General features: G+C 39.5%; 2 protein-coding genes across 2 annotated transcripts; one reads left to right on the top strand and one right to left on the bottom strand.

Moving 5' to 3' along the window:
• Positions 1 to 3,826: 3,826 nt before the first annotated feature.
• MRPL57 (mitochondrial ribosomal protein L57) lies at positions 3,827 to 5,028 on the bottom strand. The gene is made up of 2 exons (XM_082859698.1): positions 4,968 to 5,028; positions 3,827 to 4,858 (listed from the first exon to the last, which is right to left on the bottom strand). Exon 2 carries the CDS (start codon positions 4,851 to 4,853, stop codon positions 4,545 to 4,547), a length of 309 nt encoding a protein of 102 aa, XP_082715824.1. The 5' UTR covers positions 4,854 to 4,858; positions 4,968 to 5,028; the 3' UTR covers positions 3,827 to 4,544.
• A 148-nt stretch (positions 5,029 to 5,176) lies between these two features.
• Positions 5,177 to 26,674, top strand: SKA3 (spindle and kinetochore associated complex subunit 3). The gene is given in 9 exon segments (XM_082859179.1): positions 5,177 to 5,280; positions 8,778 to 8,839; positions 8,947 to 9,112; positions 12,262 to 12,661; positions 16,264 to 16,349; positions 22,629 to 22,714; positions 24,613 to 24,816; positions 26,255 to 26,302; positions 26,304 to 26,674. Coding segments are annotated over 9 exon segments (1,317 nt in total). The 5' UTR covers position 5,177; the 3' UTR covers positions 26,466 to 26,674.
• Positions 26,675 to 27,862: the final 1,188 nt, after the last annotated feature.

Below are 27,862 nucleotides of genomic sequence, written 5' to 3'. Positions count from 1 at the left end.
CCTTTATTATTATTAGAGTATTAGTAATATTAAAGTATTTCTTTCCTTTTGTGTTGTATTAGCAGCTTTATACCTTAGCCCAAAGAACTCTTTAATCTTATTTTCAGAAATATAAAATCAAGTTTTAATCAATAATTCAATTGTTTCTGGTTTTATAGGTTTATAAAAAAACATTATGGACTGAATATTTTCAGTTTTATACGCAAGATGATGATCAGTGGAATTAAATAATTGAAGTATAAATGAAGATATATTTTTTAAAAAAGGAAACCTTTGTACAGATTGTTGGATCCACAGAAGCACTGCTCCAGAGCTGGAAGATGCCTTAATCTTAAATGAGCCCACTTGTTCAACACTGACTTACAGCTACAAAAGTGACTTAATTTTACTTTGGAAATAACATTTACTCATAATAACGTATTATGATATGCTATAATATGAGCTGTCAGGTCACATGTTAACATGGCGTATGTATTCTTTTGATACCTGAGTTACATTATTAGAGTTCTTAGTATCCATATAAATTTTCACTCCAGAAACACAAGGTAAAAACTTGTTTTAAGTGAAGTACATCTAGGTCAGTATGGTGGCTGAGAGTGCTTGTACTATGTAAGAAAAAGAAAACAATTGCTTTAAAAACAACTTGGTGTTTGCTAATTTATAGTTACTGTTTTATACTTTTCAACATTTTTACTAAAGATTTTTTTTATTGTTGCTATAAAATAACACTCAGAAGGATTTAGATACCTAATCATTTAAAACATGGAGCATATTTGTATAATTCATTGAAGGCTTAGTTCTAAGCATTAATTAAACCATGTGCAGTGCTGTGCCCAAGGCTTAAAGAAAGTTTGGCAGTATAAGAAATTATTTTGTTTCTCTCTGCTTTCAATATACTCTTGTTGAACTTTCATGGGTATTTATACAGGTAGGGAAACAAAGGTTACGTGTGCTGTAGAAATACTGGACACAGTAGGATTGGGTAGAAGTGGCTAGAAGAAAAATAAAGCGAAAGACAAGCTACAGGAAGCTGTTAAAGTATGTTTTCAGAGTGCTGCCTGCTGCTGAGCTGACTTGCAAATTTCAATTTAGGTAATGACTGAAATTTGCTTTGAAACTTTTTACAGTAATCCTATAATAGCTTAAACAGGAACATAAAATACAATTTGAACTAGGGTCAAACTGTTTAGCATAACACTGCTCTCGAGAAGGAAATTCTCACTTGAGTATGATTCAAAGCTTCCATTCTCTGAGAGGTGGATTCCACTCTTACATGCAGGATTTTAAATCTGACTTCCTAACAGCAACCCCTTTCTGCCTAGACACTTATCCCCCTTTTCCTTTTGAAATCCAATCTAAGTGACAGGGATCGTTGCATTGATTCTAAAGGAAAATAGTGTCCTATAGCGGAGAGAACAATATACAGATGTTACTCCTCCTTTATACTCTGCTTAGTCACACACACACAAGCTAAAATGACTGATTGCTTCCAGTGGTGGGTGGAGATCAGTTTTAACCAGCGTCTGTAAAAACACGTTATAGTTTCCTTGTCTATAAAATGGGGTTGGGGAGAGGGGTGTTAAGAATGATTTCGACTGGACGACCTTCAACATTCTTCAATTTCTAATTTTGCATAATACCTTACTTAACATTCGTCCAACAGGTATATTTGGAGTTCCTTCTGGACGCCAAACAATATACTAGGGATAGCTCTATAATCTCCTAATGTAGCATAAATTTTATAGCCTACTATTCCAGGTTTATAATTTATAGGATTTGTCTAATTCCATGGGCTATATTAATATTAGATGTTAAAAGCAAGTAATTTTTTTCCCCTTTGAACTAGAGGAATGAGTTTAGCTTTGAAAATATAGTTTGGAATACTGTAATACAGTTTCTACCTTTATTTCAACACTGTAGTCTTAATAATCTTGATTCTAGAAAACTTATGAGAGTTAAGGGATATCGGTTTACCAACCAGAAACACCACTTCAGTTTGGCGGTTTGAGTATTATAAGGAAATAGTAAATGTTTAAACGTAAGTGACTGCTTTCAGAAATGTCCTGGTACTTCTTGTGGGTATTTTTACATTCAGGTCAAAGGATTTGCATGCACCTGACTAACAACTGAGGAAACTTAATTTTCCCTTTAACCTATTTGGGTGCTTTTGTGGTGTTTCTTTTTCAGTTCTTTCACTATGTTAACATCATCTTAATAGCATTAGTAAACACCTTTTCAGGAATTTTCAGCTAAAGCCTTTTAATTTAGTTACCTTTGGTTTAATTAATTTATGGCCAACATTTGCCACGTTCTAAATATTTGGCTTCGTTTAGTTGTACATATTAATGACTGTTGGCAAGGGCCTCCAAGTGGTATGGGAATCAGGGAAAGGCTGACTCTTTGGTATTTCTCTGGGATTGATTAGTGCTGCCAACCTTTGCGGAGAAATGGTCAGAATGAAGCCCTGTCAAAATTTATTAGTACTGTCTTTGTTCCTTCAAACACTTGAACAGTTGTGATAATATATAAGGAAAATAAAAGTTGAATTTCAGGTCTTGCCATTGCCATTAAAAACAAATTAGACAGGAAACTTGGTTTTACGTGGGTACAAACTTACTTGAATATTCAGTACCTGAGGCATCTGACCACTGTCACTGTGCCAAACCAAAGAGCAGCTACAGCTTAGTGGTCACTGAACTTGCACCGCTTACATAGTATAGTTTCATCTTCGCATATGGATGATTTTTTAAAATCCTTTGACATATTTAGTGGTTATGATCCAAAGTGTCATAAGTTAACTTAGCTTAAATCAAATATGCAATGTTTACTTGAATTTATTTCTATTAATAGCAGATTTTGACTGTTTGTAGGATTGTCAGATTTTCAGTCATGTGAGATTTCCCTTCAGTCATCTTTAAAGCAGATGCATTTTAAGGGCTCAGTGTTAGGATCTGCGTATTTGGGGCGCTGATAAGACAACTGACTTACAGATGTTTTGCTTACATTTTGTTCTAGGACTAGCACTGCTATCAATGGAAAGTATTTTTAACTAATCTGTTAGAGAAATTAACCATATTTTTGCATTTCAGCCAAAATAAAGACCGTATCTCATATTCTGTAAGATACAGCTAATATGTAAATCTAAAATTCATGTGTTTCTTATGATCTGAACTATATTTTCCAACTTGAATTAAAAATGCAAGATAGATTCAGCAAGGTCCATATTTTTCTAACGACTTCACTTTGTATTATTTTGTTGAGTTGCATAAAGAAGCAAGGAATTGTATTTGTATTAAAAGCTTCAGAAAGCTGTTGAGTTTATCGCATTTGTACATGATAGCAGGTTAGTCTATGCCCATTTACAGAAAAGGTGGACACTATTTTAAAGTGATCTTTAATATGTTTTTATATAAACAAATTTGAAATAGTTTACTTTGGTTGTTTTTACATATCATGTCCCGTAAATCTTGTATTTGTTTTTCCTAAGTGTAACCCTGGACCATGACTTAATGTTATCTTTGCTTTGCCTTTTGGGTGGCCTAACCTACATTAACATGAAGGCTGAACATTTTAAAACTTGTTTTTTTCCAAAAATCGTAATAATGATTACTTTATTAATAAATAAATAAAGTCCTGTATTTGAACAGCTGTTGTTGCTGTTGTTGTTGTTAGAGTATGACTGTTGCTTTAGTCACCTGGCAGGTGTGGCAAGGTACAGTGTTGCCTTGGGAAAGCGATGGGGCTGATCCTTCGGCAACCACGGGGACTACCTGAGTGCGACGACACTGTGGTCTGCCTACGCCAGAGCACACACGGCTTTATCAAAAACGTTTTAATTTAGCTTTTATTGAACAATTTTCAATTGTCCCCTTCATCAAACCTAAGAACTTCCATTCTTTGAAAGCCATTCTGTTAAAAGAATGAAAAGTCGAACACTGGAAAAAGAATACGTGAAAAAGGACTCATATCCAAAACACATAAATCATCCTTAAATTTCAATACTGAGGTGACAACCTGATTTTTTTTAAACAGACTACTGTTTGTCTGGTTTGTTTTTTGGCTGCGCCGCCTGGCTTAAGGGTCTTAGTTCCGGGGGAAGTCCCCCAAAATAGACGATGTCCAATTGTCCAATTTTTGGAGCAAATCTCACCAGAAACCGCTATTTTTAGGAGCGCGTTTAACTGGGAAAGTATATTCTTTTCATGTCCGCTTAGGCAAGACCTGTCGGCAGAAGGTAAGCGAGCATGCACGGCAAAGCCCCCGGCAGAACCTCGCACCGAGGCCCAGAGGCCAGAGCGCGGTCGGCAGCTTTAGTGCGGCTGCGCGCAGGTTGCGTTCCGCATCCCGTAAGACGCAGGGGCCGTCCGTTCCGTCCTCAGGACAAGAGAAGCGAGACGCGATCCGACCGAGACACACTGCGGGCGGTGGGGAGCGCGGGCCCGGGGCCTCCGTCGCAGGCACTCGCTCGGCTTGGCCGGGGCTCCGCGGGGCTCCGGCCAGAGGCTCCCGCTCGTCGCCGCAGGACGCAGGCGGCGTGGCGCGGGTCAGGACCACTTCCCGGTGACCTTGAGGTGGCCGAGCTGGTCCTCCAGCCGCCGGGACGCGGGGAACTTGGACGCCTGCGCCGCCTTGAGCGCCTGGAAGGCGGCCGCCCGGCGGGCCGCCGCGTGGCCGCGCTCCTGCTCGGCCGTGAGGAAGGGCCGGCTGAGCCAGTAGTGGTTCTCCGCCTCTACCTCCAGGCGGCGGACCATGTTCTGCTTCGCCTGCGCCGACACGGGTCGCGGCCGCCGGTGCTTCCCGATCCACTGCCGGCCGGGGATGCGGCCGCGGCGCAGGAGCGCGGTCAGGAACATGGCGCCTGCCGAGGGCACAGAAGCGGGAGTCGGCAGCGCGCCGGCCACGGGGAGAAGGGAGAGGGGAGCCCCGCCGCCGCCCGCTGGCCAACCCGACCGCGCCCCAACACTCACCAGCCGCGCCTCACGGCCGCCCTCCTCACGCCGGCACACGACGCCGGAAGCCGGAAGCCGCAAGCGCGCTTTCTCGACGCGCCGCCCGTCTCCTCGCGCGAGGCTTCAGCTCTCGCGAGAAGGGCCTTGCGCGAGTCGCGGAACCAATGGCGTTTCCGGCGCCGGGATTCAAACGTGCGCGGGCGCTGAGGGCGAGCGTGGGGCTCGTCCATGGATCTGATCCGGGCCTTCTGCGGGAAGCTGCGGTCTCTGGCCGTCACCCTGGACGGCGAGACGGCTCGGCTGCATCGAGCGCTGGACGGAGAGGACAGCGGTGAGTGAGCCGCGTGAGGGGCGGTGGCGCGCGCACTGGCCGACCGACAGGCGGCTGACTGTGAGGAGCCCTCCCGGGGGAGGCGGCGGCGCCCTTCGCCCCAGGCACCCCCGGGCCCGACCAGCGCTGCGCGCAGCCTCTGCCCCACCAGGGACGCGGGGCGGAGAAACAGCCGCACTTAGAAACCAAAGCCCTACTCGAGCCGGCAGGCTGGGCTCGCAATGCACGCGCTCATTTACACACGACGAGCTTTCAAGTGCACGTAATGGGGGCTTATCAAGAAAAATACGACCAAGAGAATGTTTCTTCTAACCGCAGCCGCTCAGCCCTGTTCTTGACATGTAGAGTGACTTTGGTCTCACCCAGATGGTCCACAGTTGCAGTGTCTGTATTTTTCCCAACAAACCGTACTGCCAAAACGAAAGCTAATACGCAGTACTGCTTTTTAAGATATAGGTAAAGCAAAATTCTCCACCACTAACGTTTGTATTAAGAGACTTTTTGAAGTTGTTCCAAGAGTAGTGCAGATTTTGAGATTATTTTGTGCGTCATAACTGTAATCCGCCTTAAAATATCGCACCCTGTAGACGCAGACTCATTTTCCTTTAACTATATTATGAATAGTTTTCCAGCCATTTAAAAATGTTTATGCTTGTGCCTGTGAAAGCAATATTATGTGCACGGCAAAAAATTTGAGGTAACAGAGAAGTAGAAAGAAGAAAGTAAGTCTTTGCTATAACTTCATCGTCAGAAGACACAGCTATTAATAGTTCAGTAGCTTTTCTACCATTCTTACTTTTAGCGTTGCCTTGTTTTGCTTGACTTTGTTTACGTAGTTGAGATAGCACTATAAGACACAAAACTGTATTAATGGTTTTGGAATTTTTAGACAGCTGAATAGTTTTCCATAAAGCTTTTGCTAATTTACCTCCTTACCAATCTATTGCCTGGTTACACACATTCTTTCTTTTCTTTTGGAATAATTTTTTCAATTCCTGGCCTGCATGTATTACAGAAAATATGGAATTGTGATAATTAGAGAAAATGAACATCCCCTAAATTCGCCTTCTATGATCACAGTTATGAATCTCATAAAATTCACCATGTTAAAGGATACAATTCAGTGGTTTTCAGTATCTTCACAGAGGTGTGCAACCATCATCACACTGAGTTTAGATTTTCATAACCCCCCGAAACAAACCCCGGTGACTGTTGACAGCCAGTCCCCGGAATCTTGCTCCCACCTACCGCACTGCTTTATGCGGCCACTAATCTACTTTCTGTCTCTCTAGATCTGCCTATTCCGGACATCTCCTATAAATGGAATTGTACAATCTGTACTCTTTTGTGACTGACATTTCACTTAGCGAAGGGTTGCAAGGTTCATCCCTGTCATGGTAGCATGTATCAGTATTTCATTACATTTTATTGCTGAATAATATTTCATTGTATGGATTTACCACATTTTGTTTATCCATCAGTTGATGAACATTTGGGTTGTTTCTACTTTGGCTATTATGACTAATGCTGTTGTAAACACTCGTGTGCCAACGCTTTATGTGAACGTAATATCTGCAGTCCTCTTTGGTATGCATTTAGAAGGAATTGCTGGGTCATATGGTAAATCTGTGTTTAGCTTTTTGAGGAACGACCAAATTGTTTACCAAAGTGTACCACTGTACATTTCCCCCAGCAGTGAATAAGGGATGCAGTTTCTCCACTTCCTCATCAACATTTGTTATTGTCTGTCTTTTTTTTTTTTTTTTTTTTTTTTTTTGCGGTACGCGGGCCTCTCACTGTTGTGGCCTCTCCCGTTGCGGAGCACAGGCTCCGGACGCGCAGGCTCAGCGGCCATGGCTCACGGGCCCAGCCGCTCCGCGGCATGTGGGATCTTCCCAGACCGGGGCACGAACCCGTGTCCCCTGCATCGGCAGGTGGACTCTCAACCACTGCGCCACCAGGGAAGCCCTATTGTCTTTCTTTTTAATTATAGTCATTCTAGTGGTATGAAATACAATATCACTGTGTTGTTGATTTGCATTTTCCTAATGAAAATTGGTCAACTCTTTTTTTTATACAGCAGGTTCTTATTAGTTATCCATTTTATACATATTAGTGTATATATGTCAATCCCAATCTCCCAATTCATCCCACCACCACCACCGCCCACCCTCGCTTTCCCCCATTGGCGTCCATATGTTTGTTCTCTGCGTGTATTTCTGCCCTGCAAACCGGTTCATCTGTACCATTTTTCTAGATTACACATATATGCGTTAATCTACAATAGTATTTCTGCCCTGCAAACCGGTTCATCTGTACCATTTTTCTAGATTACACATATATGCGTTAATCTACAATAGTTGTTTTTCTCTTTCTGCGTGTATTTCTGCCCTGCAAACCGGTTCATCTGTACCATTTTTCTAGATTACACATATATGCGTTAATCTACAATAGTTGTTTTTCTCTTTCTGACTTACTTCACTCTGTATGACAGTCTCTAGGTCCATCCACATCTCTACAAATGTGAAAATTGATCAACTTTTAACAGGTGGAAGGAGATAGTCTTGAAAGGAGGCATATTATAGAAAAGAGAAATCTTTTTAAAAACTGCTTCTATGTCAGGTATATGACCAACTGGTTAATTAGAAAGGTGATGGTACAGTGGATAAAGGATTTCTTTTCAGTGCCAGGTCAATTGCACACTCATATGGAAAAAAAAGAATGGATCTTGATCCTTACCTCTTGCCATACACAAAAATCAATTCCTGATGGATTGTAGCTCTAAATGCAAAAGGCCAGGACTTCCCTGGTGGCGCAGTGGTTAAGAATCCACCTGCCAATGCGGGAGACACAGGTTCGAGCCCTGGTCCCAGAAGATCCTACACGCTGTGGAGCAACTAAGCCCATGCACCGCAGCTCCTGAGCCCGCCTAGAGCCCATGCTCTGCAACAAGGGAAGCCAATGCAATGAGAAGCCCGCACACCTCAATGAAGAGTAGCCCCTGCTCGCCGCAACTAGAGAAAGCCCACGTGCAACAACGAAGACCCAATGCAGCCAAGAATTAATTAATTAATTAAATTAATGCAAAAGGCCAAACAATAAAGCTTTTAGAAGAAAACAAAGCATTGTCACTGGCAAAGATTTTAAAAATAGGAACCAAAACGTACTCACCATAAATGAAAAACAGATAAGTAGGACTACATTCCCTCTTCCTTCCTCCAGTCCCTGCTCTGAGTGCTGATTACATAGGTACGTTCACTTTGAAAGTTCATCAAACTATATACTTATGATTTCTATACTTTTCTGTATGTATGTTATAGTTTAATAAAAATTTTAAAGAAAAGTCTTAACACTTTTCTTTGCAAATGACAGGATATAAATTATAAATAAGTATCTACAAGGATTTTATAATTCTAAATAACTATACTAAATTACATTTTCTTTCTTTTTCCTCCTTTTCCTTGTTATACTTTTTTCTTTCAATATTCATATGGAAGACTTTGAAGATTATCCAATGAGAGTTTTACATGACCTTCATTCAGAAGTCCGGACTCTAAAGGTATCAATCCTACAATATTAATTTATCATTTTTATGTGGTAATTTAAAAAAACTAAATAGACTTAGTCAAAAGTTAAATTAAAATGTACTTTCTTTCCTCATAAAAGGATGATGTCAATATTCTTCTTGATGAAGCAAGCCTGGAAAGTCAAGAAAGCATTGGTTTCATAAAGGCAACAAAAGTACTGATGAAAAAAAATTCAATGGATATCATGAAAATTAGAGAGTTTTTCCAGAAGTATGGATATAATCCACGTGCCAAGGAAAATTCAGGTGTGAATAACTTGCATTTTATAGCATTTGTTTTAGTATTAAAGAAAGAAGGCAGCATGATTAAGACTACTATAGGCTTGGCCATTGTTTCTAGTTCTGACTCTGCCATTATATGATAGTCCTTTGATCATTTATTCAGCAATCACTGTGTTCTAGATGCAGTGCTGATCAGTGGTACAATATAAAGACAGTCCTTGCTCTCCTTTGCAAATGCTAGATGAGAACCAACACAGTGCTAGATGAAAGAAGGGTACCAGATAAATCTATGTCACTTGAGGATAGTTGTTTCTGGTCAGCTCTGCCAGTAAACAGCTGAGAGACCAGCCTTAAAGCATGCTATTTCACTTTTCTCGTTCTCAGTTTCTTCTTCCATAGAATGAGAGATTTTTGGCTATATAAATTCGTAAAGTCCTTTTTAGTTCTAAAATTCTAATGAAGGGTAGGATAGCATGATGGTTTAGAATTATTAATTCTAGCTGTATTAATCTTTGACCAGTTACTTAACTTTGTACCTCACTTTCTCATCTATAAATGAGAGAATTTTTTTTTGTTTTTGGCTGCGCCACATGCCTTGCAGTATCTTAGTTCCCCGACCAGGAACTGAGCCCAGGAACTGAGCCCAGGACCACGGCAGTGAAAGCACCGAGTCCTAACCACTGGACCACCAGGGAAGTCCTATAAAGTAGATATGTTTAATAGTATCTACCTCTGAGGCTGTATAAGGATTAAATGAGATAAAATTTGCTTAGAACAGTACCTCGTATGCTAATCACCCATTGTTAACTATTATTATTGTTATACCCATAACTGTGAGTAACTAATTTCAATATGCTTCAGTGTCTTCATTTCTGCTATGAGAGTCTTTGTACATAAATAAAACATTAATTAGATTCAACAAATATGTATATATCGAGGATATATATGAAGGTATATTAAATAATCTGCATGGTATAATGGAAAGAATTCAGTTGACTTTGGTGTGGACAGGTTGACTTTGGTTACTCAGAAACTGGTTCCACCAGTTACTACAAGTGTGACCTTGGATAATTTCTCTAAATTGCTTTTCCTCACTAGTGAACTAGAGATGCTAATACCTCCCTAAGAGGTAGTAATAATGGTGATAACTTTATTTTATTAAACTCATCAGTGACAGCCTTGTAATTAAATTCAACAATAGGTTTTTTGGTAGTTCTTGTAACATTTCTCAAAATTAACAGAAAGTACAATGCCAGAACAGCTCTGAATCAGCAGCTCTTCCAAGGGCCAAAAGCCACAAAATCAAAGTTTATAACTTTTTTTTTTTAATGGTGCATCCTGCACATTTAACATGTCATGGCTTATCATGCACAAAAAGCAATATCCTATCCTAGTTCGTTTCGGTTGCCAGTCAAAACAAGGAAAGTAATATCTTCATAGAAAAAGTGTGTACCTCTTCACCTCCTTCAAGCCTTCACTTCCTTCAATCTGTAATGACTCCTAAAAAATAAAAAAGTATAAGTATTTTCTTTTTAATATTTATTTATTTGGCTCATTGGTCTTAGTTGCAGCGTGTGGGATCTAGCTTCCTGACCAGGGATCAAACCCGGGCCCCCTGCACTGTGAGCACAGAGTCGTAGCCACTGGACCACCAGGGAAGTCCCTTCCCGGTATTTTCTTAAAAAGGATGCAACAAACAGGAAATTTTAGAAAATTTTATTTCCCATTTCTTTCAATAAATATGCATGATTATTACAATTAATATTTCCCATTTAGCAACCAAATGTTATCTGTTCAAAATTATCTAAAACAAATCTCTTTATTAACTCCCTCCGAATGCTTAAACATATGGCAGCATTTAGAATCAAAAGATGTGGGTTCAGATCTTGGCTCTTTAAATTCTATCAGCTGAATGTTCTCCAAAATGTTGTTAAGTACCTTAATTTTTTAAATGAGGAAAAAATAGTCAAAGATTTTTTTTGTGCTTGGAGCAGTTAATATGAAAATTAAATGGAGTAAAAATTAAATATAAAAATGCCTATCCAAAAAAAAAAAATGCCTATCCCATCGGGGATTCTAAATACATTTTAGTTTCTCTTCCTTCATCTCACCCTCTCCTCTGTCTCTTCTTTCTATCAGCCCTTTCCAATTATTGGTTAATTTTCCTTCTCTACTTCATACTACATTTCTTTAATACACATTTTATATTTGTCATTCTGCATTTTCTTCCACCATTCCATTCTCTACTTTATACCTTTATACCTTGCTATCTCACTGTCTAACTGAAGCCCTATCATTTGTTAAATTAATCTCTGCCCAAATCCTGACCAAATCCACTTACCTTCTTTCTAGGTATCCTCTTTCACTTTCTGTTGTCTCTCACACCAAAAACTAGTATTTCTCCTTCTTGAACTCTTTCTTGGCATTGTAAGTGCTATCCTGGATCCAACCTAAGTTCCACACCAAACTTATTAACCAGTGGTATACCCAGGAAATGGCAGAGGACTGTGGGAAAAAGTATAGTTGTTAGTAAAGTTATTTAGTCTGAAATGTACAGTGTAGTGGTTAAGCATATGGGGGTCTAGAGTCAGATAAAACCTATTAAAGATTGAGAAACTACTTGTCCCACTAATTTCTCCTCTGATTTCTCTCAACTAGGTTTTTGATACAGGTGTTCCAGACTGACTTAGGTTAAAAATTTATATTTGTGTAACAGTCTTTCCTTTTTACCTTAGGCCATCTGTAAGTTAGAAATCTAAAATAATATCATTTTACTTTGTGTTAAATCTAGATTGTAGTTAACTCCACACTGTAATTAAATGTCATTACATGATAAGATAGTTTCATAATATGTTAAGAAAGACTGGTAAATCACATTAACTGAGAAAGTAAGGAAATTACACTTTTATTTGTGAGTATTGTTTTTTCATCTTGTAACATTTTAGTTTACTCCCCTTCTCTAATGTAATCCCCTAGATGAGATATGGATGGACAAGGTGGTACATGTCAGAAATTTAAAGGGACAATTGAAATAAAACCTTAGAGAATAAGGAGAGAGTCAGGACCTTTGCTGATTTGGGACATTTCAAATGGAGCTGTTTTATGTGGTTTTAGTGTATGACATTTTCTAGTCTGCTGTTTGACCAGAATATGACCTTGGCTTTTCCTCCCAGTGGATGAGCAAGAAGTCGTTGACTCTAAACCAGAGAACAATAAACGTGAAAATCCTGAGAAGCCGGATGTGAAGGGTGATTTGTCGGATTCCGCTCCTCCAAGCAGTTCTGTTTCTGAGAAGCCTCCACGTAGTCCACAACTTTCCGATTTTGGACTTGAGCGGTACATGATATCCCAAGTTCTGCCAAACCCTCCCCAGGCAGTAAACAACGAGAAGGAAGAGCCAAACATTTTAACTCCATTTTCCAAACGGCCACTAGTAAAAACTCCCAAATGCGCACTAAAGATGGATGATTTTGAGTGTGTGACTCCTAAATTAGAACACTTTGGTATCTCTGAATATACTGTGTGTTTAAATGAAGATTATACAATGGGACTTAAAAATGTGAAGAATAACAGGTAAGCAGCTTTCTTAAAAGGAGCATTTTATCTAACTTTCTAAATCTTTTGTATTTGATTTTTTTTTCCCTAGAAGAAGTATGTTTCAGACAGTATCTTTCCTTCAAAGATTTTCAGATACTTCATATTTCAAACTTCTCTGAATCACCAATTCCATCAGTAAAGTGTTAGCTATTAGTTTCCTCAGGTTAGAAGATATAGAAGGAATGGTAAGAGCCTGAAAACAGATGGTATATGGTAGGATAGAGAAGAAGGGATAAAATAAAAAGTAAAATTATTAAAAACTTACGACTGATTTGGTATGGAGACTTGGGAAGAGAAGAGGATCTTGGGTAAATCACAGATTTCTGTTTTGTTGCCTGAAGTGATGCTTGGGAACTAAAATAGAAATACCTGCAGCTTGGGATGCAGTAAAGGTGATGAGTTTCCTTACATGTTGGTTTTGAGGTGCTCTTAAGCTTAGGTATTTTAATATGAATTTGAAGCGCAGTGATGAATTCCATGCTAGACTAAAGAGATGGGGAGTGATTAGTATGGAAGTGGTAATTAATGAGTTACAATGAAAATGAAAATACCGCATATCACAGTACCACATATAAATCCATACCTTTAAGAACTGTAGTTATTAAAGAAGGAAAATAAACATTCAACTCAAAGTGTCAGAAGAAAACCCCACAATTGTGGGGAAAAGTGAAGAGAGTAAACACTAAAGATAAAATGTCATTACAAAATATTTTCAGAAGGGTAAAACTGATATGTTGAAGAATTGGTTCTTATTTAAACATTAATATAAATGGCAAAATTAGGAACTATGGGCTATATTTTTTATTTTTCAAGCTATTAGAAATACTATAGGGTATAATACTGGGAAATTTAGAAAATTCAGATAAATTAAAAAGTTTTGAAAACAACACAAAATTATCAAAACAGACTTGAATTAGAAAACCTATATAGACCAAAAATCAGAGAAGAAAACTAGAAAAGTTATCAGAGAAGTAGCTCCAAAAAGCTCTGGGCACAGATGGTTTCCTGGATTGAATCCTTTCATAATTTCAGAGAACATATACCTTCCATCTTACATAAAAGTTCTTTTTCTGAGAAGGAGACATACGTTCTAGTTCAGATGCCAACACCTAACCTGGGGACCTCCAGACTCACAAACGCTAGTGAAATGGATACAACCATACCCATCCTGCTTACATAGAGTTAGTGGGGTGTAATGGATAAAAAATTATAAACTGCCTTAAGAATGAGATACTATGAAAATAATGATTTTTAAAAAGAACTGTCATTCTCAGGGGTCTTCAAACTATAGCCAGAGACCAAACCCATCCTACTGCCTATTTTTTGTAAATAAAATTTTATTGGAACACACACTCAAAAAAAAGTTATTTTTCTAAAACTAGAATACGACAGAAAACTCTGCAGTTCAGTTTGACATTGATATACCCTTGATACAAACACAGAAAGAGCACACCAAAGGAAGCTATGGCCCAATCTAATTGTGAATATACATGTTAAAATCCCAATTAAAATACTCATAAATTGAATTCTACAGAATAGTAAAACTATAATGCATAACTTCCACGTTAAGCTTGTCCCAGGAATGCAAAGATAGTTTAATATTTGGGAACTCATAAAATACACCATTTCTGTGATTCAACAAGAAAAAAAAGAGGACTTAACCTGGTGGTGCAGTGGTTAAGGAACCTCCTGCCAGTGCAGGGGACATGGGTTCGAGCACTGGTCCGGGAAGATCCCACATGCCGCGGAGCAGCTAAGCCCTTGCGCCACAACTACTGAGCCTGCACTCCAGAGCCCATGAGCCACAACTACCAAAGCCCGCACGCCTGGAACCCATGCTCTGCAACAAGAGAAGCCACCACAATGAGAAGCACATACACCACAACAAAGAGTAGCCTCTGCTCGCCACAACTAGAAAGGCCCGCATGCAGCAACAAAGACCCAACGCAGCCAAAAATAAAATTAATTAATTTAAAACTAGGATAATCTCAATAGATTATCCTATTATTCCTCAGTAAGGAATTTTATGAAATTTGACACCTGTTCTTCATTTAAATTGTTTGGTCAAATTATAAGTGGAAAGATACTTCATTAACATAATAAACAATATGAATATCTAACTTAATAGTGAAGCTATCTGTTACCACTATTAAACATCATTTTTTTTTAATGTCATTCTTGATGTTCTGGCCTATGTACTGAGATAGGAAACAGAAATAAGTATTACTCTGATGTATTTCTAGGCCATGTTTTGTGCCTGGGCAACTCGAGAAAGTCACATCTAAAATTTCTAGAAATAATAAAAGTTCAAGAAACAAGTTGATATATTGATAAGATATATTTTATATAGTTATAACTATTTAAAGTAATATGCTTTCCTATATTTTATTAATAACTACTTGGTAAATACAGGGGGGAAAATCATTCAAATTTGAAACAGAAAGGTAAAATACTCATGCCAGTTGTATGTGAAAGACCTATATGAATAAAACCATTAAATATTTCTGAGTTATATAAAGGGAAAATTAGGATGAAAAAATAGACCATAATCCTGAATAGAATGACTGAATATTATTAAGATGTTCAATCATATCAAGTTAATTTATGGATATCATACAATTACAATAAAACCTCCTTGGGATTTTTTTTTTAAGGTAGAAAGTGAGGGATATTTGACAGAATTAGTCTAAAATTATTTGGAAGAATAAAAAGTAAGGATAACTAAGAAAATAATGAAAAATAACAGTAATGAGGGGACTTAACCTGCTAGTTATTAAAATATATAAAGCTACAGTAAGTAAAGCAGTATAAAATTGTGACAGAATGGACCTATTGCAGGAACAGAATAGCCCAGAAACAGCCTCTAATTTACATAAGAACTTAATATATACTGAAGGTGTTTTTGAAGTAAAGATTATTCAGTAAATTACACTAGGACAGTTGGTTAATTGAACCATCTTCTAGTATTCAGTGATACTCTTCTTTATAACTGTATTTCAGACATCTGGGTAATTGGCTAGAACTACCTTAAGATAGGATGAGTCTTCTTAGTCTAAAAAAACGTTCTTAATCTCTATCTGTATACTGGTATAAAATTCCACTTTATGATTTTGAAGCCATGAGCTATACAATTCCTATATTTGAACTAATGAGTTGAACTCATAGCTTTCCTTGAAGTCAAAGTTGTTTTTGGGTTTTTTTGGCCGCACGGCATGTTGGATCCTAGTTTCCCGACCAGGGATCAAACCTGTGCCCCTCTGCAGTGGAAGCGCAGAGTTCCAACCACCGGACCGCCAGGGAAGTCCCTACGTTAAAGACTTTTAACCCACTTCTAAGTCAAAACTGTCAATACAAAATGGTTCTTAACCTTTTTTTGAGCCATGGATATACATTTAAAAACAAAAAAACAATTTGTTCCGTGGGACTACTGTTCCATAAAACATAACTGAATATTTGTCCAGACTTGATGATATATAGTAAGATGAAATTTTTTTCCAGAGGTTAAATATTAACTTTTTTTCCAGAGGTTAAATATTAACTTTTTTTTGACCTTATTATTTCCTTATGAATCACGCCAGTGAGGAGGCCATAGAAACAGAACCAGTGACCAACAATAATTTCTTTGCCACTCCTGGCCCCATAACCCAGCCATTGGAAAAAAATGGTAAGTGTGAAAATCAAGTTACTTCTCAGCTATACTCTTTTCAGACTATCTTTGTACAAAAAAATGGTTCTATCACCTGAGACATTCTACCAGCCTTCTGCATCTTCTCGGTTCATAATATTGAATTACAGAAAGTGCCATTCCGTTCAGGTTCAGCATGATTTCATACAAGAGAAAAATAATTTTCTGGAATGCTTTTCATACTCTTCCTGATTGTATTCAGTATTTTTCAGCTTGTTTGTTTGTTTTTAACATTTTAACTTAAAACATAAATATATATTCATTCACCAATCTTTTGATGTAGAGCCAATAATACTTTTTTTTGTTTTAGTTTAGCTTCAGCCTGTTGATTAGAGTTCTATATTATCTTCCTTATTTAAACCACGCCCAGAATACATCAGCTACCATTTCAATTTGGGTTTTTTTTAATAGTACAAAAACTGAAAATCATTTTCATGTAGTGTTTTCGTATTTGTCCCAGCAAACATGAAAACACTGGTTTTCACATACTATAAAATGAAAAATCCTAGAGTTTTATGATTTCCCTGAATAATTATTTATAATCATCTGGTCTATACCAAATTTATTGGAAAATTTTTTAAAGTAACTTGTCTATCAGGTCTTTCCAAAGTTTTGGACATGTTTTCAGAGAAATTCTTTTTTTGCGCTATTTGCACTGACTTGTTATTAAATTAACAAATACTGCTGGCATAAACAGGTTTGAAAAAATACAACTGGGGGCTTCCCTGGTGGCGCAGTGGTTGGGAGTCTGCCTGCCAATGCAGGGGACACAGGTTCGAGCCCTGGTCCGGGAGGATCCCACATGCCATGGGGCAACTGGGCCCATGTGCCACAACTGCTGAGCGTGCGCTCTGGAGCCCGTGAGCCACAACTACTGGGGCCCACGTGCCTGGAGCCCATGCTCTGCAACGGGAGAGGCCACCGCAATGAGAGGCCTGTGCACCACAGGGAGGAGTGGCCCCTGCTCGTCACAACTGGAGAGGGGAGGAGTGGCCCCTGCTCGTCACAACTGGAGAGGGCCCACGTGCAGCAATGAAGACCCAAAGCAGCCAAACATAAATTAAAAAACAAAAATACAACTGACTCATAGTAAGCTGAGCTCAACTTATAAGAGCATGATTATATTCAATAAAGGCCTTTTTTTTTTTAATAGGAAGAATGAACCACTACCTCCTTCACATCATACTCAGAAATCAATTCCCAATGGACTATAAACTTTTTAGAAAATGATAAAGGAGAATATCTTTAGGCCTTCTGAAGTGGGATGGATTTTCTAAAGAAAAGCTTACCAACTGAAATCCTTTAATATACCATCAGCAGTATATTTCACGGAAGGAACACAATGCTTACGTTTACCCATTAGTAATTTGGTTAAGTGGAGGCTTGTTTGTTAATAGAGTTTCTACTGTATTTAGTTTGACCCTATTTTTATGCCACAAAAGTGTGATTATTACAGTTTTTACAGTCTCTACTTACTAAAATTTAGTAATTTACCATGGCTTCTTTTATCCCACTCATTCCTTCCGGGTTTAGATTTCCCTTTTTTTGTGTCATTCTTCCCCCCCCATGCTATCATTTATGTTATTTACTTATTTTAAAAATTTTATTGAAGTATAGTTGATTTACAATGTCGTTGCTCATTCTTGAATGATAATTTAGCTGGATATAGACGACTAGATTGGCAGCTTGTTTTTCTTGAACGTTTTAAAGAAAGTATTCCATTGTGACCTGGTGAGCTGCTGGTGAGCAGAGTGCTATTGGTCTGATTAGCTTTCTTTTGTGGAAAATCTGTCTTTTTTTCCCTGGTAGTCTATAAGATTTTTATTTATTATGTTTACCATTTAGTATGATTTTTCTTTTTTTTTTCACATCTTTATTGGAGTATAATTGCTTTACAATGGTTTGTTAGTTTCTGCTTTATAACAAGTGAATCAGCTATACATATACACACATCCCCATATCTCTTCCCTCTTGTCTCTCCCTCCCTCCCACCCTCCCTATCCCACCCCTCTAGGTGGTCACAAAACACCGAGCTGATCTCCCTGTGCTATGCGGCTCCTTCCCACTAGCTATCTATTTTACATTTGGTAGTGTATATATATCCATGCCACTCTCTCACTTCGTCCCAGCTTACCCTTCCCCCTCCCTGTGTCCTCAAGTCCATTCTCTAGTAGGTCTGCATCTTTATTCCCGTCCTGCCCCTAGGTTCTTCATGACCTTTTTTTTTTTTAGATTCCATATATATGTGTTAGCATACAGTATTTGTTTTTCTCTTTCTGACTTACTTTACTCTGTATGACAGACTCTAGATCGATCCACCTCACTACAAATAACTCAATTTCGTTTCTTTTTATGGCTGAGTAATATTCCATTGTATATATGTGCCACATCTTCTTTATCCATTCATCTGTCACTGGACACTTAGGTTTCTTCCATGTCCTGGCTATTGTAAACAGAGCTTCAGTGAACATTGTGGTACATGACATTTTTTGAATTATGGTTTTCTCCAGGTATATGCCCAGTAGTGGGATTGCTGGGTCGTATGGTAGTTCTATTTTCAGTTTTTTAAGGAACCTCCATACTGTTCTCCATAGTGGCTGTACCAATTTACATTCCCACCAACAGTGCAAGAGGGTTCCCACCTCTCCACACCCTCTCCAGCATTTACTGTTTGTAGATTTTTTGATGATGGCCATTCTGACTGGTTTGAGATGATATCTCATTGTAGTTTTGATTTGCATTTCTCTAATGATTAATGATGTTGAGTATTCTTTCACGTGTTTGTTGTCAATCTGTATATCTTCTTTGGAGAAATGTCTATTTAGGTCTTCTGCCCATTTTTGGATTGGGTTGTTTGTTTTTTCGATATTGAGCTGCATGAGCTGCTTGTAAATTTTGGAGATTGATCCTTTGTCAGTTGCTTCATTTGCAAATATTTTCTCCCATTCTGAGGGTTGTCTTTTTATCTTGTTTATGGTTTCCTTTGCTGTGCAAAAGCTTTTAAGTTTCATTAGGTCCCATTTGTCTGTTTTTGTCTCTACTTCCATTTCTTTAGGAGGTGGGTCAAAAAGGATCTTCCTGTGATTTATGTCATAGAGTGCTCTGCCTATGTTTTCCTCTAAGAGTTTGATAGGGTCTGGCCTACATTTAGGTCTTCAATCCATTTTGAGTTTATTTTTGTGTATGGTGTTAGGGAGTGTTCTAATTTTATTCTTGTACATGTAGCTGTCCAGTTTTCCCAGCACCACTTATTGAAGAGGCTGTCTTTTCTCTATTGTATATTCCTGCCTCCTTTATCAAAAATAAGGTGACCATATGTGCGTGGGTTTATCTCTGGGCTTTCTATCCTGTTCCATTGATGTATATTTCTGTTTTTGTGCCAGTACCATACTCTCTTGATTACTGTAGCTTTGTAGTATAGTCTGAAGTCAGGGCACCTGATTCGTCCAGCTCCGTTTTTCTTTCTCAATATTGCTTTGGCTATTCGGGGTCTTTTGTGTTTCCATACAAATTGTGAAATTTTTTGTTCTAGTTCTGTGAAAAATGCCATTGATAGTTTGATAGGGATTGCATTAAACCTGTAGATTGCTTATGGTAGTATAGTCATTTTCACAATGTTGATTCTTCCACCCAAGTACATGGTATGTCTCTCCACCTATTTAATTTCTTTCATCAGTGTCTTATAATTTTCTGCATACAGGTCTTTTGTCTCCTTAGGTAGGTTTATTCCTAGGTATTTTATTCTTTTTGTTGCAGTGGTAAATGGGAGTGTTTTCTTTTTTTTTTGCAGTACGCGGGCCTCTCTGTTGTGGCCTGTCCTGTTGTGGAGCACAGGCTCAGTGGCCATGGCTCACAGGCCCAGCCACTCTGCGGCCCGTGGGATCTTCCCGGACCAGGGCACAAACCTGTGTCCCCTGCATGGGCAGGCCGACTCCCAACCACTGCGCCACCAGGGAAGCCCGGGAGTGTTTTCTTGATTTCACTTTCAGATTTTTCATCATTAGTGTATAGGAATGCGAGAGATTTCTGTGCATTAATTTTGTATCCTGCTACTTTACCAAATTCATTGATTAGCTCTAGTAGTTTTCTGGTAGCATCTTCAGGATTCTCTATGTATAGTATCATGTCATCTGCAAACAGTGACAGCTTTACTTCTTCTTTTCCGATTTGGATTCCTTCTGTTTCGTTTTCTTCTCTGATTGCTGTGGCTAAAACTTCCAAAACTATGTTGAATAATAGTGGTGAGAGTGGGCAACCTTGTCTTGTTCCTGATCTTAGTAGAAATGGTTTCAGTTTTTCACCATTGGGGACGATGTTGGCTGTGGGTTTGTCAGATATGGCCTTTATTATGTTGAGGAAAGTTCCCTCTATGCCTACTTTCTGGAGGGTTTTTATCAAAAATCGGTGTTGAATTTTGTTGAAAGCTTTTTCTTCATCTATTGAGAATATCATATGGTTTTTATCCTTCAGTTTGTTAATATGTTGTATCACATTGATTGATTTGCATATATTGAAGAATACTTGCATTCCTGGGATAAACCCCACTTGATCTTGGTGTATGATCCTTATAATGCACTGTTAGATTCTGTTTGCTAGTATTTTGTTGAAGATATTTGCATCTATGTTCACCAGTGATATTGTCCTGTAGTTTTCTTTCTTTGTGACATCTTTGTCTGGCTTTGGTATCAGGGTGATGGTGGCCTCGTAGAATGAGTTTGGGAGTGTTCCTCCCTCTGCTATATTTTGGAAGAGTTTGAGAAGGATAGGTGTTAGCTCTTCTCTAAAGGTTTGATAGAATTTGCCTGTGAAGCCATGATTTTTCAAGCTAAGGACTCATGTCCTTAATTCTGGAAAATTCTCTGATATTACCTCTTTAATAATATTACTTCTCTCCTAATTCCTCGATTTTTTTCCTCAGATTCCTGTAAGATATATTTTAGAATGTTATCCTTCAGCCTCCTTGGTTTTCTGTTTTGTGCTGTTTTTTTGTTTTTATAATTTTATTTATATTTGGCTGCATTGGGTCTTCATTGCTCTGCGTGGACTTCCTCTAGTTGCAGCGAGCGGGGGCTACTCTGCGTTGCGGTGTGCGAGCTTCTCACTGCGGTGGCTTCTCTTGTTGTGGAGCACAGGCTCTAGGCGCATGGGCTTAAATAGTTGTGGCATGCGGGCTCAGAAGTTGTGGCTTACGGGCTCTAGAGCACATGCTCAGTAGTTCTGGCACGTGGGCTTAGTTGCTCCATGGCATGTGGGATCTTCCCAGGCCAGGGCTCCAACCTGTGGTCCCCTGCATTGGCAGGCAGATTCTTAACCACTGTGCCACCAGGGAAGTCCCTATTCATTTGTTTCTTAAGGGATAGTTAAATTGTTTTTGTTTGTTCGTTTGTTTACTATTACAGGCAGTGCTCTAGTTAAACTGTCCTTCGGACACATGTCTCTCACATCTTGGAGTAGAATTTCTAGATCAAAGGGGATGCATATCTTTACTTATTCTAGAAAATGCTAAATTGCCACTGTAGAATGGCTATTGTGGTTTATTCTCACCAACAGTGTTTGAGTTTTTGTTTCTCCATCTTTTTCAGCACTTGATGATTAGACTTAATAATCTTTTGCCAGTTTGACCATTTTGCTAACATGTTTACTTTTTCTCTTTGGTATTTTTAGGGTGCTTGCATACTTTGTTACAGATAGCAAATGTCCATATACACATGTTCTCACTTCTAGGTTCTCTCTTCCGTTCCAGTAGCCAGTTCTTCCATCCTTGGCCAGTGTTACACTGCTTTTAGTTACTACAGCTTTAGAGGAAGTCCTCATATCTTGGAGGGCAAGTGGCCTTCCTTGCCCTCTTCCTCCTCCTTTTTCTTCTTCAGAAATTTGATTTTGCCCTAAAGGTCTTACACAGTTTTTAACAGATTTATATGTAGGTATCTTATCTTTTTTGTTGCTATTGTGAAAAATATTCTTTTTCAAATATAATTTTTATTGTTTGTTGATCTTATACTAGAACTTCATTTTTGTGTATTGCATTTGCATCTTGCAACCCTGCTGAACTTTTATTAGTGCTAATGATAATTAGATTGTGAATATGACAGTTTTGTTTTTTCTTGTCCAGTCAAGTACACAATAGTTATAATTTCTTCAGTTATTAAAAATAAAGTGCACAAATTAAACTGACAAAGATTATAATATAAAAGTTAAAATCTTTATTTCAACCTTATTTTCAAATATGTATTTCATGCCATTGTATGTGTCTTCTAGATGCCGAGCATACACATTCTCCTGTGGCACCTACATTCTGCACTCCTGGTTTGAAAATCCCTTCTACAAAGAACAGCACAGCTTTGGTAAACTTCTATAAAATTGAAAGTGCTGGGCTTCCCTGCTGGCGCAGTGGTTGAGAGTCCACCTGCTGATGCAGGGGACACGGGTTCGTGCCCCGGTCCGGGAAAATCCCACATGCCACGGAGCGGCTGGGCCCATGAGCCATGGCCGCTGAGCCTGCGCGTCCGGAGCCTGTGCTCCGCAACGGGAGAGGCCACAGCAGTGAGAGGCCCGCGTACAGCAAAAAAAAAAAAAAAAAAAAAAAAAAATTGAAAGTGCTAATCTTTTCCCTAGTGAATCCGATACACTATTTCCAGACTCAAACAGTCTGTTTAAAAAACGTAGACTGTTGTAGCCTTTGGGAGTATATTTACAGTGTTTCTGGAGGGTTATTCGGCAGGAAATATCAAGAGCTTTAAAATTTTTCCATACCCTTTAACCAGCATTTATTCTAAGGCACATTGGGACAAAGATTTTTTTTTTTTTTTTTTTTTTTTTGGCGGTACACAGGCCTCTCACTGTTGTGGCCTCTCCCGTTGCGGAGCACAGGCTCCGGACACGCAGGCTCAGCAGCCATGGCTTACGGGCCCAGCTGCTCCGCGGCATGTGGGATCTTCCCGGACAGGGGCACGAACCTGCGTCCCCTGCATCGGCAGGCGGACTCTCAACCACTGCGCCACCAGGGAAGCCCAAGAATAGCATTATTTATAAGAGCAGAATATGGGAACAAACTAAATGTCAAATGATAAATGGGAAGCAAAGTATATTACGGTAATCCATAAGAGCCAGTGTCATGTGACTAGGATGTTTTGAAAAACAGATAAGAACATATAGAAAGAATGTCTTCAAGAAATATTTAATGATATGGAAAATGATATATATGTGTATGTATATAAATACACACATACACACATATATATATTTTTTGTTTGTTTTTGTTTTTGTCTTTGCGGTACGCGGGCCTCTCACTGGTGAGGCCTCTCCCGTTGCGGAGCACAGGCTCCGACGTGCAGGCTCAGCGGCCATGGCTCACGGGCCCAGCCACTCCGTGGCATGTGGGATCTTCCCGGACCAGGGCATGAACCCGTGTCCCCTGCATCGGCAGGTGGACTCTCTCAACCACTGTGCCACCAGAGAAGCCCTACATACACACATATTTTATTTTAAGGAATAAGAATGGATAGAAACACACCAGAAAGTGGTTATCTATGGGTGATTTTTATGCCTTTTTTTTCCAAATTTTTCCCATTGAACAAATTTACTCTGTAATCAGAACCTCATCCCTGTTGAAAGTTGGTATGAACACTTAAGACAACCGATATGGTAGATTGGGCCGTCCAGTGGATCTTTCAGCAGTGATGGAAATGTTCTGTAATCTGTGCTATCCAGTGTGGTAGCTAGCTGCTGAGCATGTAAAATGTGGCTAGTGCATCCGAGAAGCTAATTTTCAGTTTTTTAAATTTTATTAATGTATAATTAAATTTTAATAGCACCATGCGACTTGTGGTAATCCACTGCTTATGTTCCTGGCCTCATTGCTGACTCTGCCGTAGGGAGACGGGCCAGGTTGGCGTGGATGGGCTTTCTCCCTGGCAGCAGTGAGGGCGTAGCTCATCCTCCTACGACTCTTACCTGGCCCAGGATAGTGCTGCCTGAGTCTGGGTGGTGAATCCGTCTCAATCTGGGGTTCAGCCAACAGGCCTATTTAGATTTGACGTGAAGCTCTTGCTCAGCCTTCAGTAGTGGCGGTGGTGCTTTTCCTCCATATGCCATTTCTCGTGCCCTTCATTTTATTTGGTTCTCGGTCGGGGAAGAGGGGGTAATTTGGGGGCCTGCTTAGAGATCACAGCAGAACTAACAATTTTTATTTACTATATTACTTTATACCACCATAATTTAATTATTTCTTTTTATTCTATAGGTATCCACAAATTATCCATTATCAAAAACAAATAGTTCATCAAATGACTTGGAAATGAAAGACAGTACATCGTTAGTTTTAAATTCAGACGAGTGCTTTGAGAATTTTGCGGATCCCTCTTCTCCTACGATTTCTTCCTATGAGAATCTGCTCAGAACACCTACACCTCCAGAAGTAACTACAATTCCAGAAGATATTCGCCAGGTTATTTTTCTAGGCTATTGTTTGTTTTCTGCAAAAATACCTTAAACCATATTTAACTGTGTTATTTATCATCGGGCTAATGTGCTCGTTTGGATCTAAATCTAAATTCTGGGCTGTTAAGCCTGTCTAAGACCACCTGGCTAAGGCTCTTCAGAGCTGAGCACAAGCTAGTGATGTCATCATGCCTTTGTTCCCTCATGAGGCATTTTCTCTTTAACTTCTTGTTCTGAAATGTATTCTCATAATATTTTCTAATCATTGTTCAAATGTGATCACCATGGTGACCATTGTTTCCACTGGTGTTTCTAGCAAAGTCAGAAATGTCATTTACCCTCCAGTTCTCCAGAGTTGGAGTATCATGCATAACTTGTATCACTGTTTCTTGAACTTGAGATGTCTTGGGCCTCAGTTTGAGGAACATTTGTTTAAATATATTAGAATATCTGATTCTTTTTTTTTTTGGCCACCGCGAGGTTGGTGGGATCGTAGTTCCCTGGCAAGGGATTGAACCAAGGCCCCCAGCACTGAAAGCGCCGAGTCCTAGCCACTGGAACGCCAGGGAATTCCCACAGAATGTTTGATTCTTTAGTACAACATAATTTACCAGTAGTCTGTTACTGGTTTATAGCAACTACCGACTCTACTAAATAACCACCAGCCTGATTCTTTGAGCATTCCCTCTTGAGAAAAGTTACGGTGTTGGGGAGTTATTGCTTAAGCAAATGGAATTCTTAATAACCATTCTAGAGACCTTCCTAGCTTATGGAGAAGGATAAAACTACTTGGGGAAATACCCAAATGCCATTGGAAGGGACTCATCCTAAGACAGCAGTAAAGTATTTGTTATCCTTCCTTCTCTATCTTTTGTGCTTTCCTGGCACTATAATAAACTGCGGAAGGAGCAGCTTCTGTCTACAGGCATTATATACAGTTTCCAGTTGGCCATGGTGATCCTTCTCTCTTCACTTCTGTGTTAAAGGAGGGAAAACTTGCATTTAATGTATTACTTCTTTGTGAAAAAATCATAGTTGACATTTCAGGTTCCTGTTTTTATAATCTTTATAGCTAATGATCTTTCTTTCAGCGTTTATCTCACCTCTTTCCTAATGATCTTTCTTTTGCGCATTTATCTCACTTCTTTCCTATACAGATTCCCCACCGCCTTTGTAAAGGCCTGACCTGCTCACAGGGATGCCCTGCTGCTTGCTTCCGCTAACCCAGCAGTGCATTTAGGAGCTTTGGAAATCCCCGCTACACCCAAGTTAAACTTCTAATATCTCCACCTCTGTGCTGCTGAATGTCTGTGCTGCTAAATACTCTGACTGTTTCAAATAACCCAGATCTTCAAATTTTCCTTGGTTTTTCTTGAATGTTTTATAACAGCTTCCAAATTTATGTTGTTCATATGACTTGGTGAAAGGAGTTTGCTTTCTTTTAGATTTTATCAAAATACAACTCAAACCTAGCTACCCTGGTAGCAGTTAGAGAAGTGCCGCCCAGCAGAGTGTTCCTTCCTCGGTGTGAAGGACAGGACGTCCGAGATGCTGGCAACAGAGAAAACTGGTGAAAGTGCGTATGTTCCCATCCTAGAGGGACTAGATTTGTTACCTGAGGAGAACACTGGAATGGTAATAAACACTTGTAATTGACATCTGCCAGCTAGGTAACAGCCCATCTCTTTTTTTTTTTTTTTTTTGCGCGGTATGTGGACCTCTCACTGTCGTGGCCTCTCCCGTTGCCGAGCGCAGGCTCCGGATGCGCAGGCTCAGCAGCCATGGCTCACGGGCCCAACCGCTCTGTGGCATGTGGGATCTTCCCGGACTGGGGCACGAACCCATGTCCCCTGCATGGGCAGGCGGACTCTCAACCACTGCGCCACCAGGGAAGCCCCCCCATCTCTCTTTTGGTCCAGAATTCGTGATCCCTGCATCCCAGGCTCCCACACTACCATGTTTTACAATGTCACTGGGAATCTACTCCCAACCATATTATAAGTGTAAAAATAGATGGCTTCGGTGTCATGTCATTTGTTTCACTGAAGGCTATTGGTTATACCTAATTGATATTTTCTGTTTGTATCTTTCTACAGAAATTGTAGTGGATCCATCCTTCCATTATAGAAACTGAAAGATGAAAGCAAACCTGCTCTTACTTTGTTTTTCACATTCCCCGACATCTTTCCCCTTTTGAAAATCCAACTCATATTAAAGATGAGCACGGACACTGATGTCATTAAATGCTTTTTATTAAGTTTGATTTAGTCTAACCTCAGTCTTGTTGACGTGTAGTTCAGTTACTCAGTTTGGAAAGATCATTACTATTTCACTGATTTCAAATTTACCCTGCCTAATGGAAGAGTATGGTTTAAGTAATATTAGGAAGCAGGATAAATAATTTTTGAAATTTAAACGTTACAGTTTGCTACTCAGATAAGGCCACTTTCAGTCTTCTTGGGCTAGACAGTTGTTGCTAGACCTGGGCTTCTTCCTTGGGTCTAGCTCTGCCCTTCTGTCTCCTCTCATGACTATCCCAAGTCTTTTATACCTTTTATTTCAACAGTGCTCTTTTAAGGCACTGTTGTTTACAAATGACAGCTTAAATTAATTTAGGAAGAGGAATTTACAGGCCTAGGTAACTATACTGAAGTAGGTGTCTCGGACTTTTGGAAATTAGACGCTTGCCTGCAGTCAGGAAGGACGTTTTATTTTTACTTGTCAGTTTCATCCTTTCAAATCACCTCTTACCAGCATGGCTGCAACCTCTCCAGGTCCCCCTCCAGCTCAGCAGCCCAACAGAGCCTGAGCCTCACACTCTGCGGAGGGTCCCAGGACTCCTCCTGGCCAGGTGCTCATCTCTGGACTGTCCGCTGTGCCTCTAGAGCTGTCTGAGAGCTCCAGGCTGCCCTGTCCATGGAGCCCAAGATCCTTCCAGCCTAAGTAAAGTTGATGCAGCAAAGATTATCCTCTTCTATGGTTGGGCCTTGAAAGTCAAATGTGAAGACCTGTCACATTGTGAATCTTCATTTTGTCAGAAAATTGCCACTAAA

The sequence above is a fragment of the Leucopleurus acutus genome (genome assembly GCF_964270905.1).
Source record: "Leucopleurus acutus genome assembly, chromosome: 18".
Taxonomy (NCBI): Eukaryota; Metazoa; Chordata; class Mammalia; order Artiodactyla; family Delphinidae; genus Leucopleurus; species Leucopleurus acutus.
Note: the sequence above shows the minus strand (reverse complement) of the source record. Positions and strands in the feature narration are given on the sequence as shown.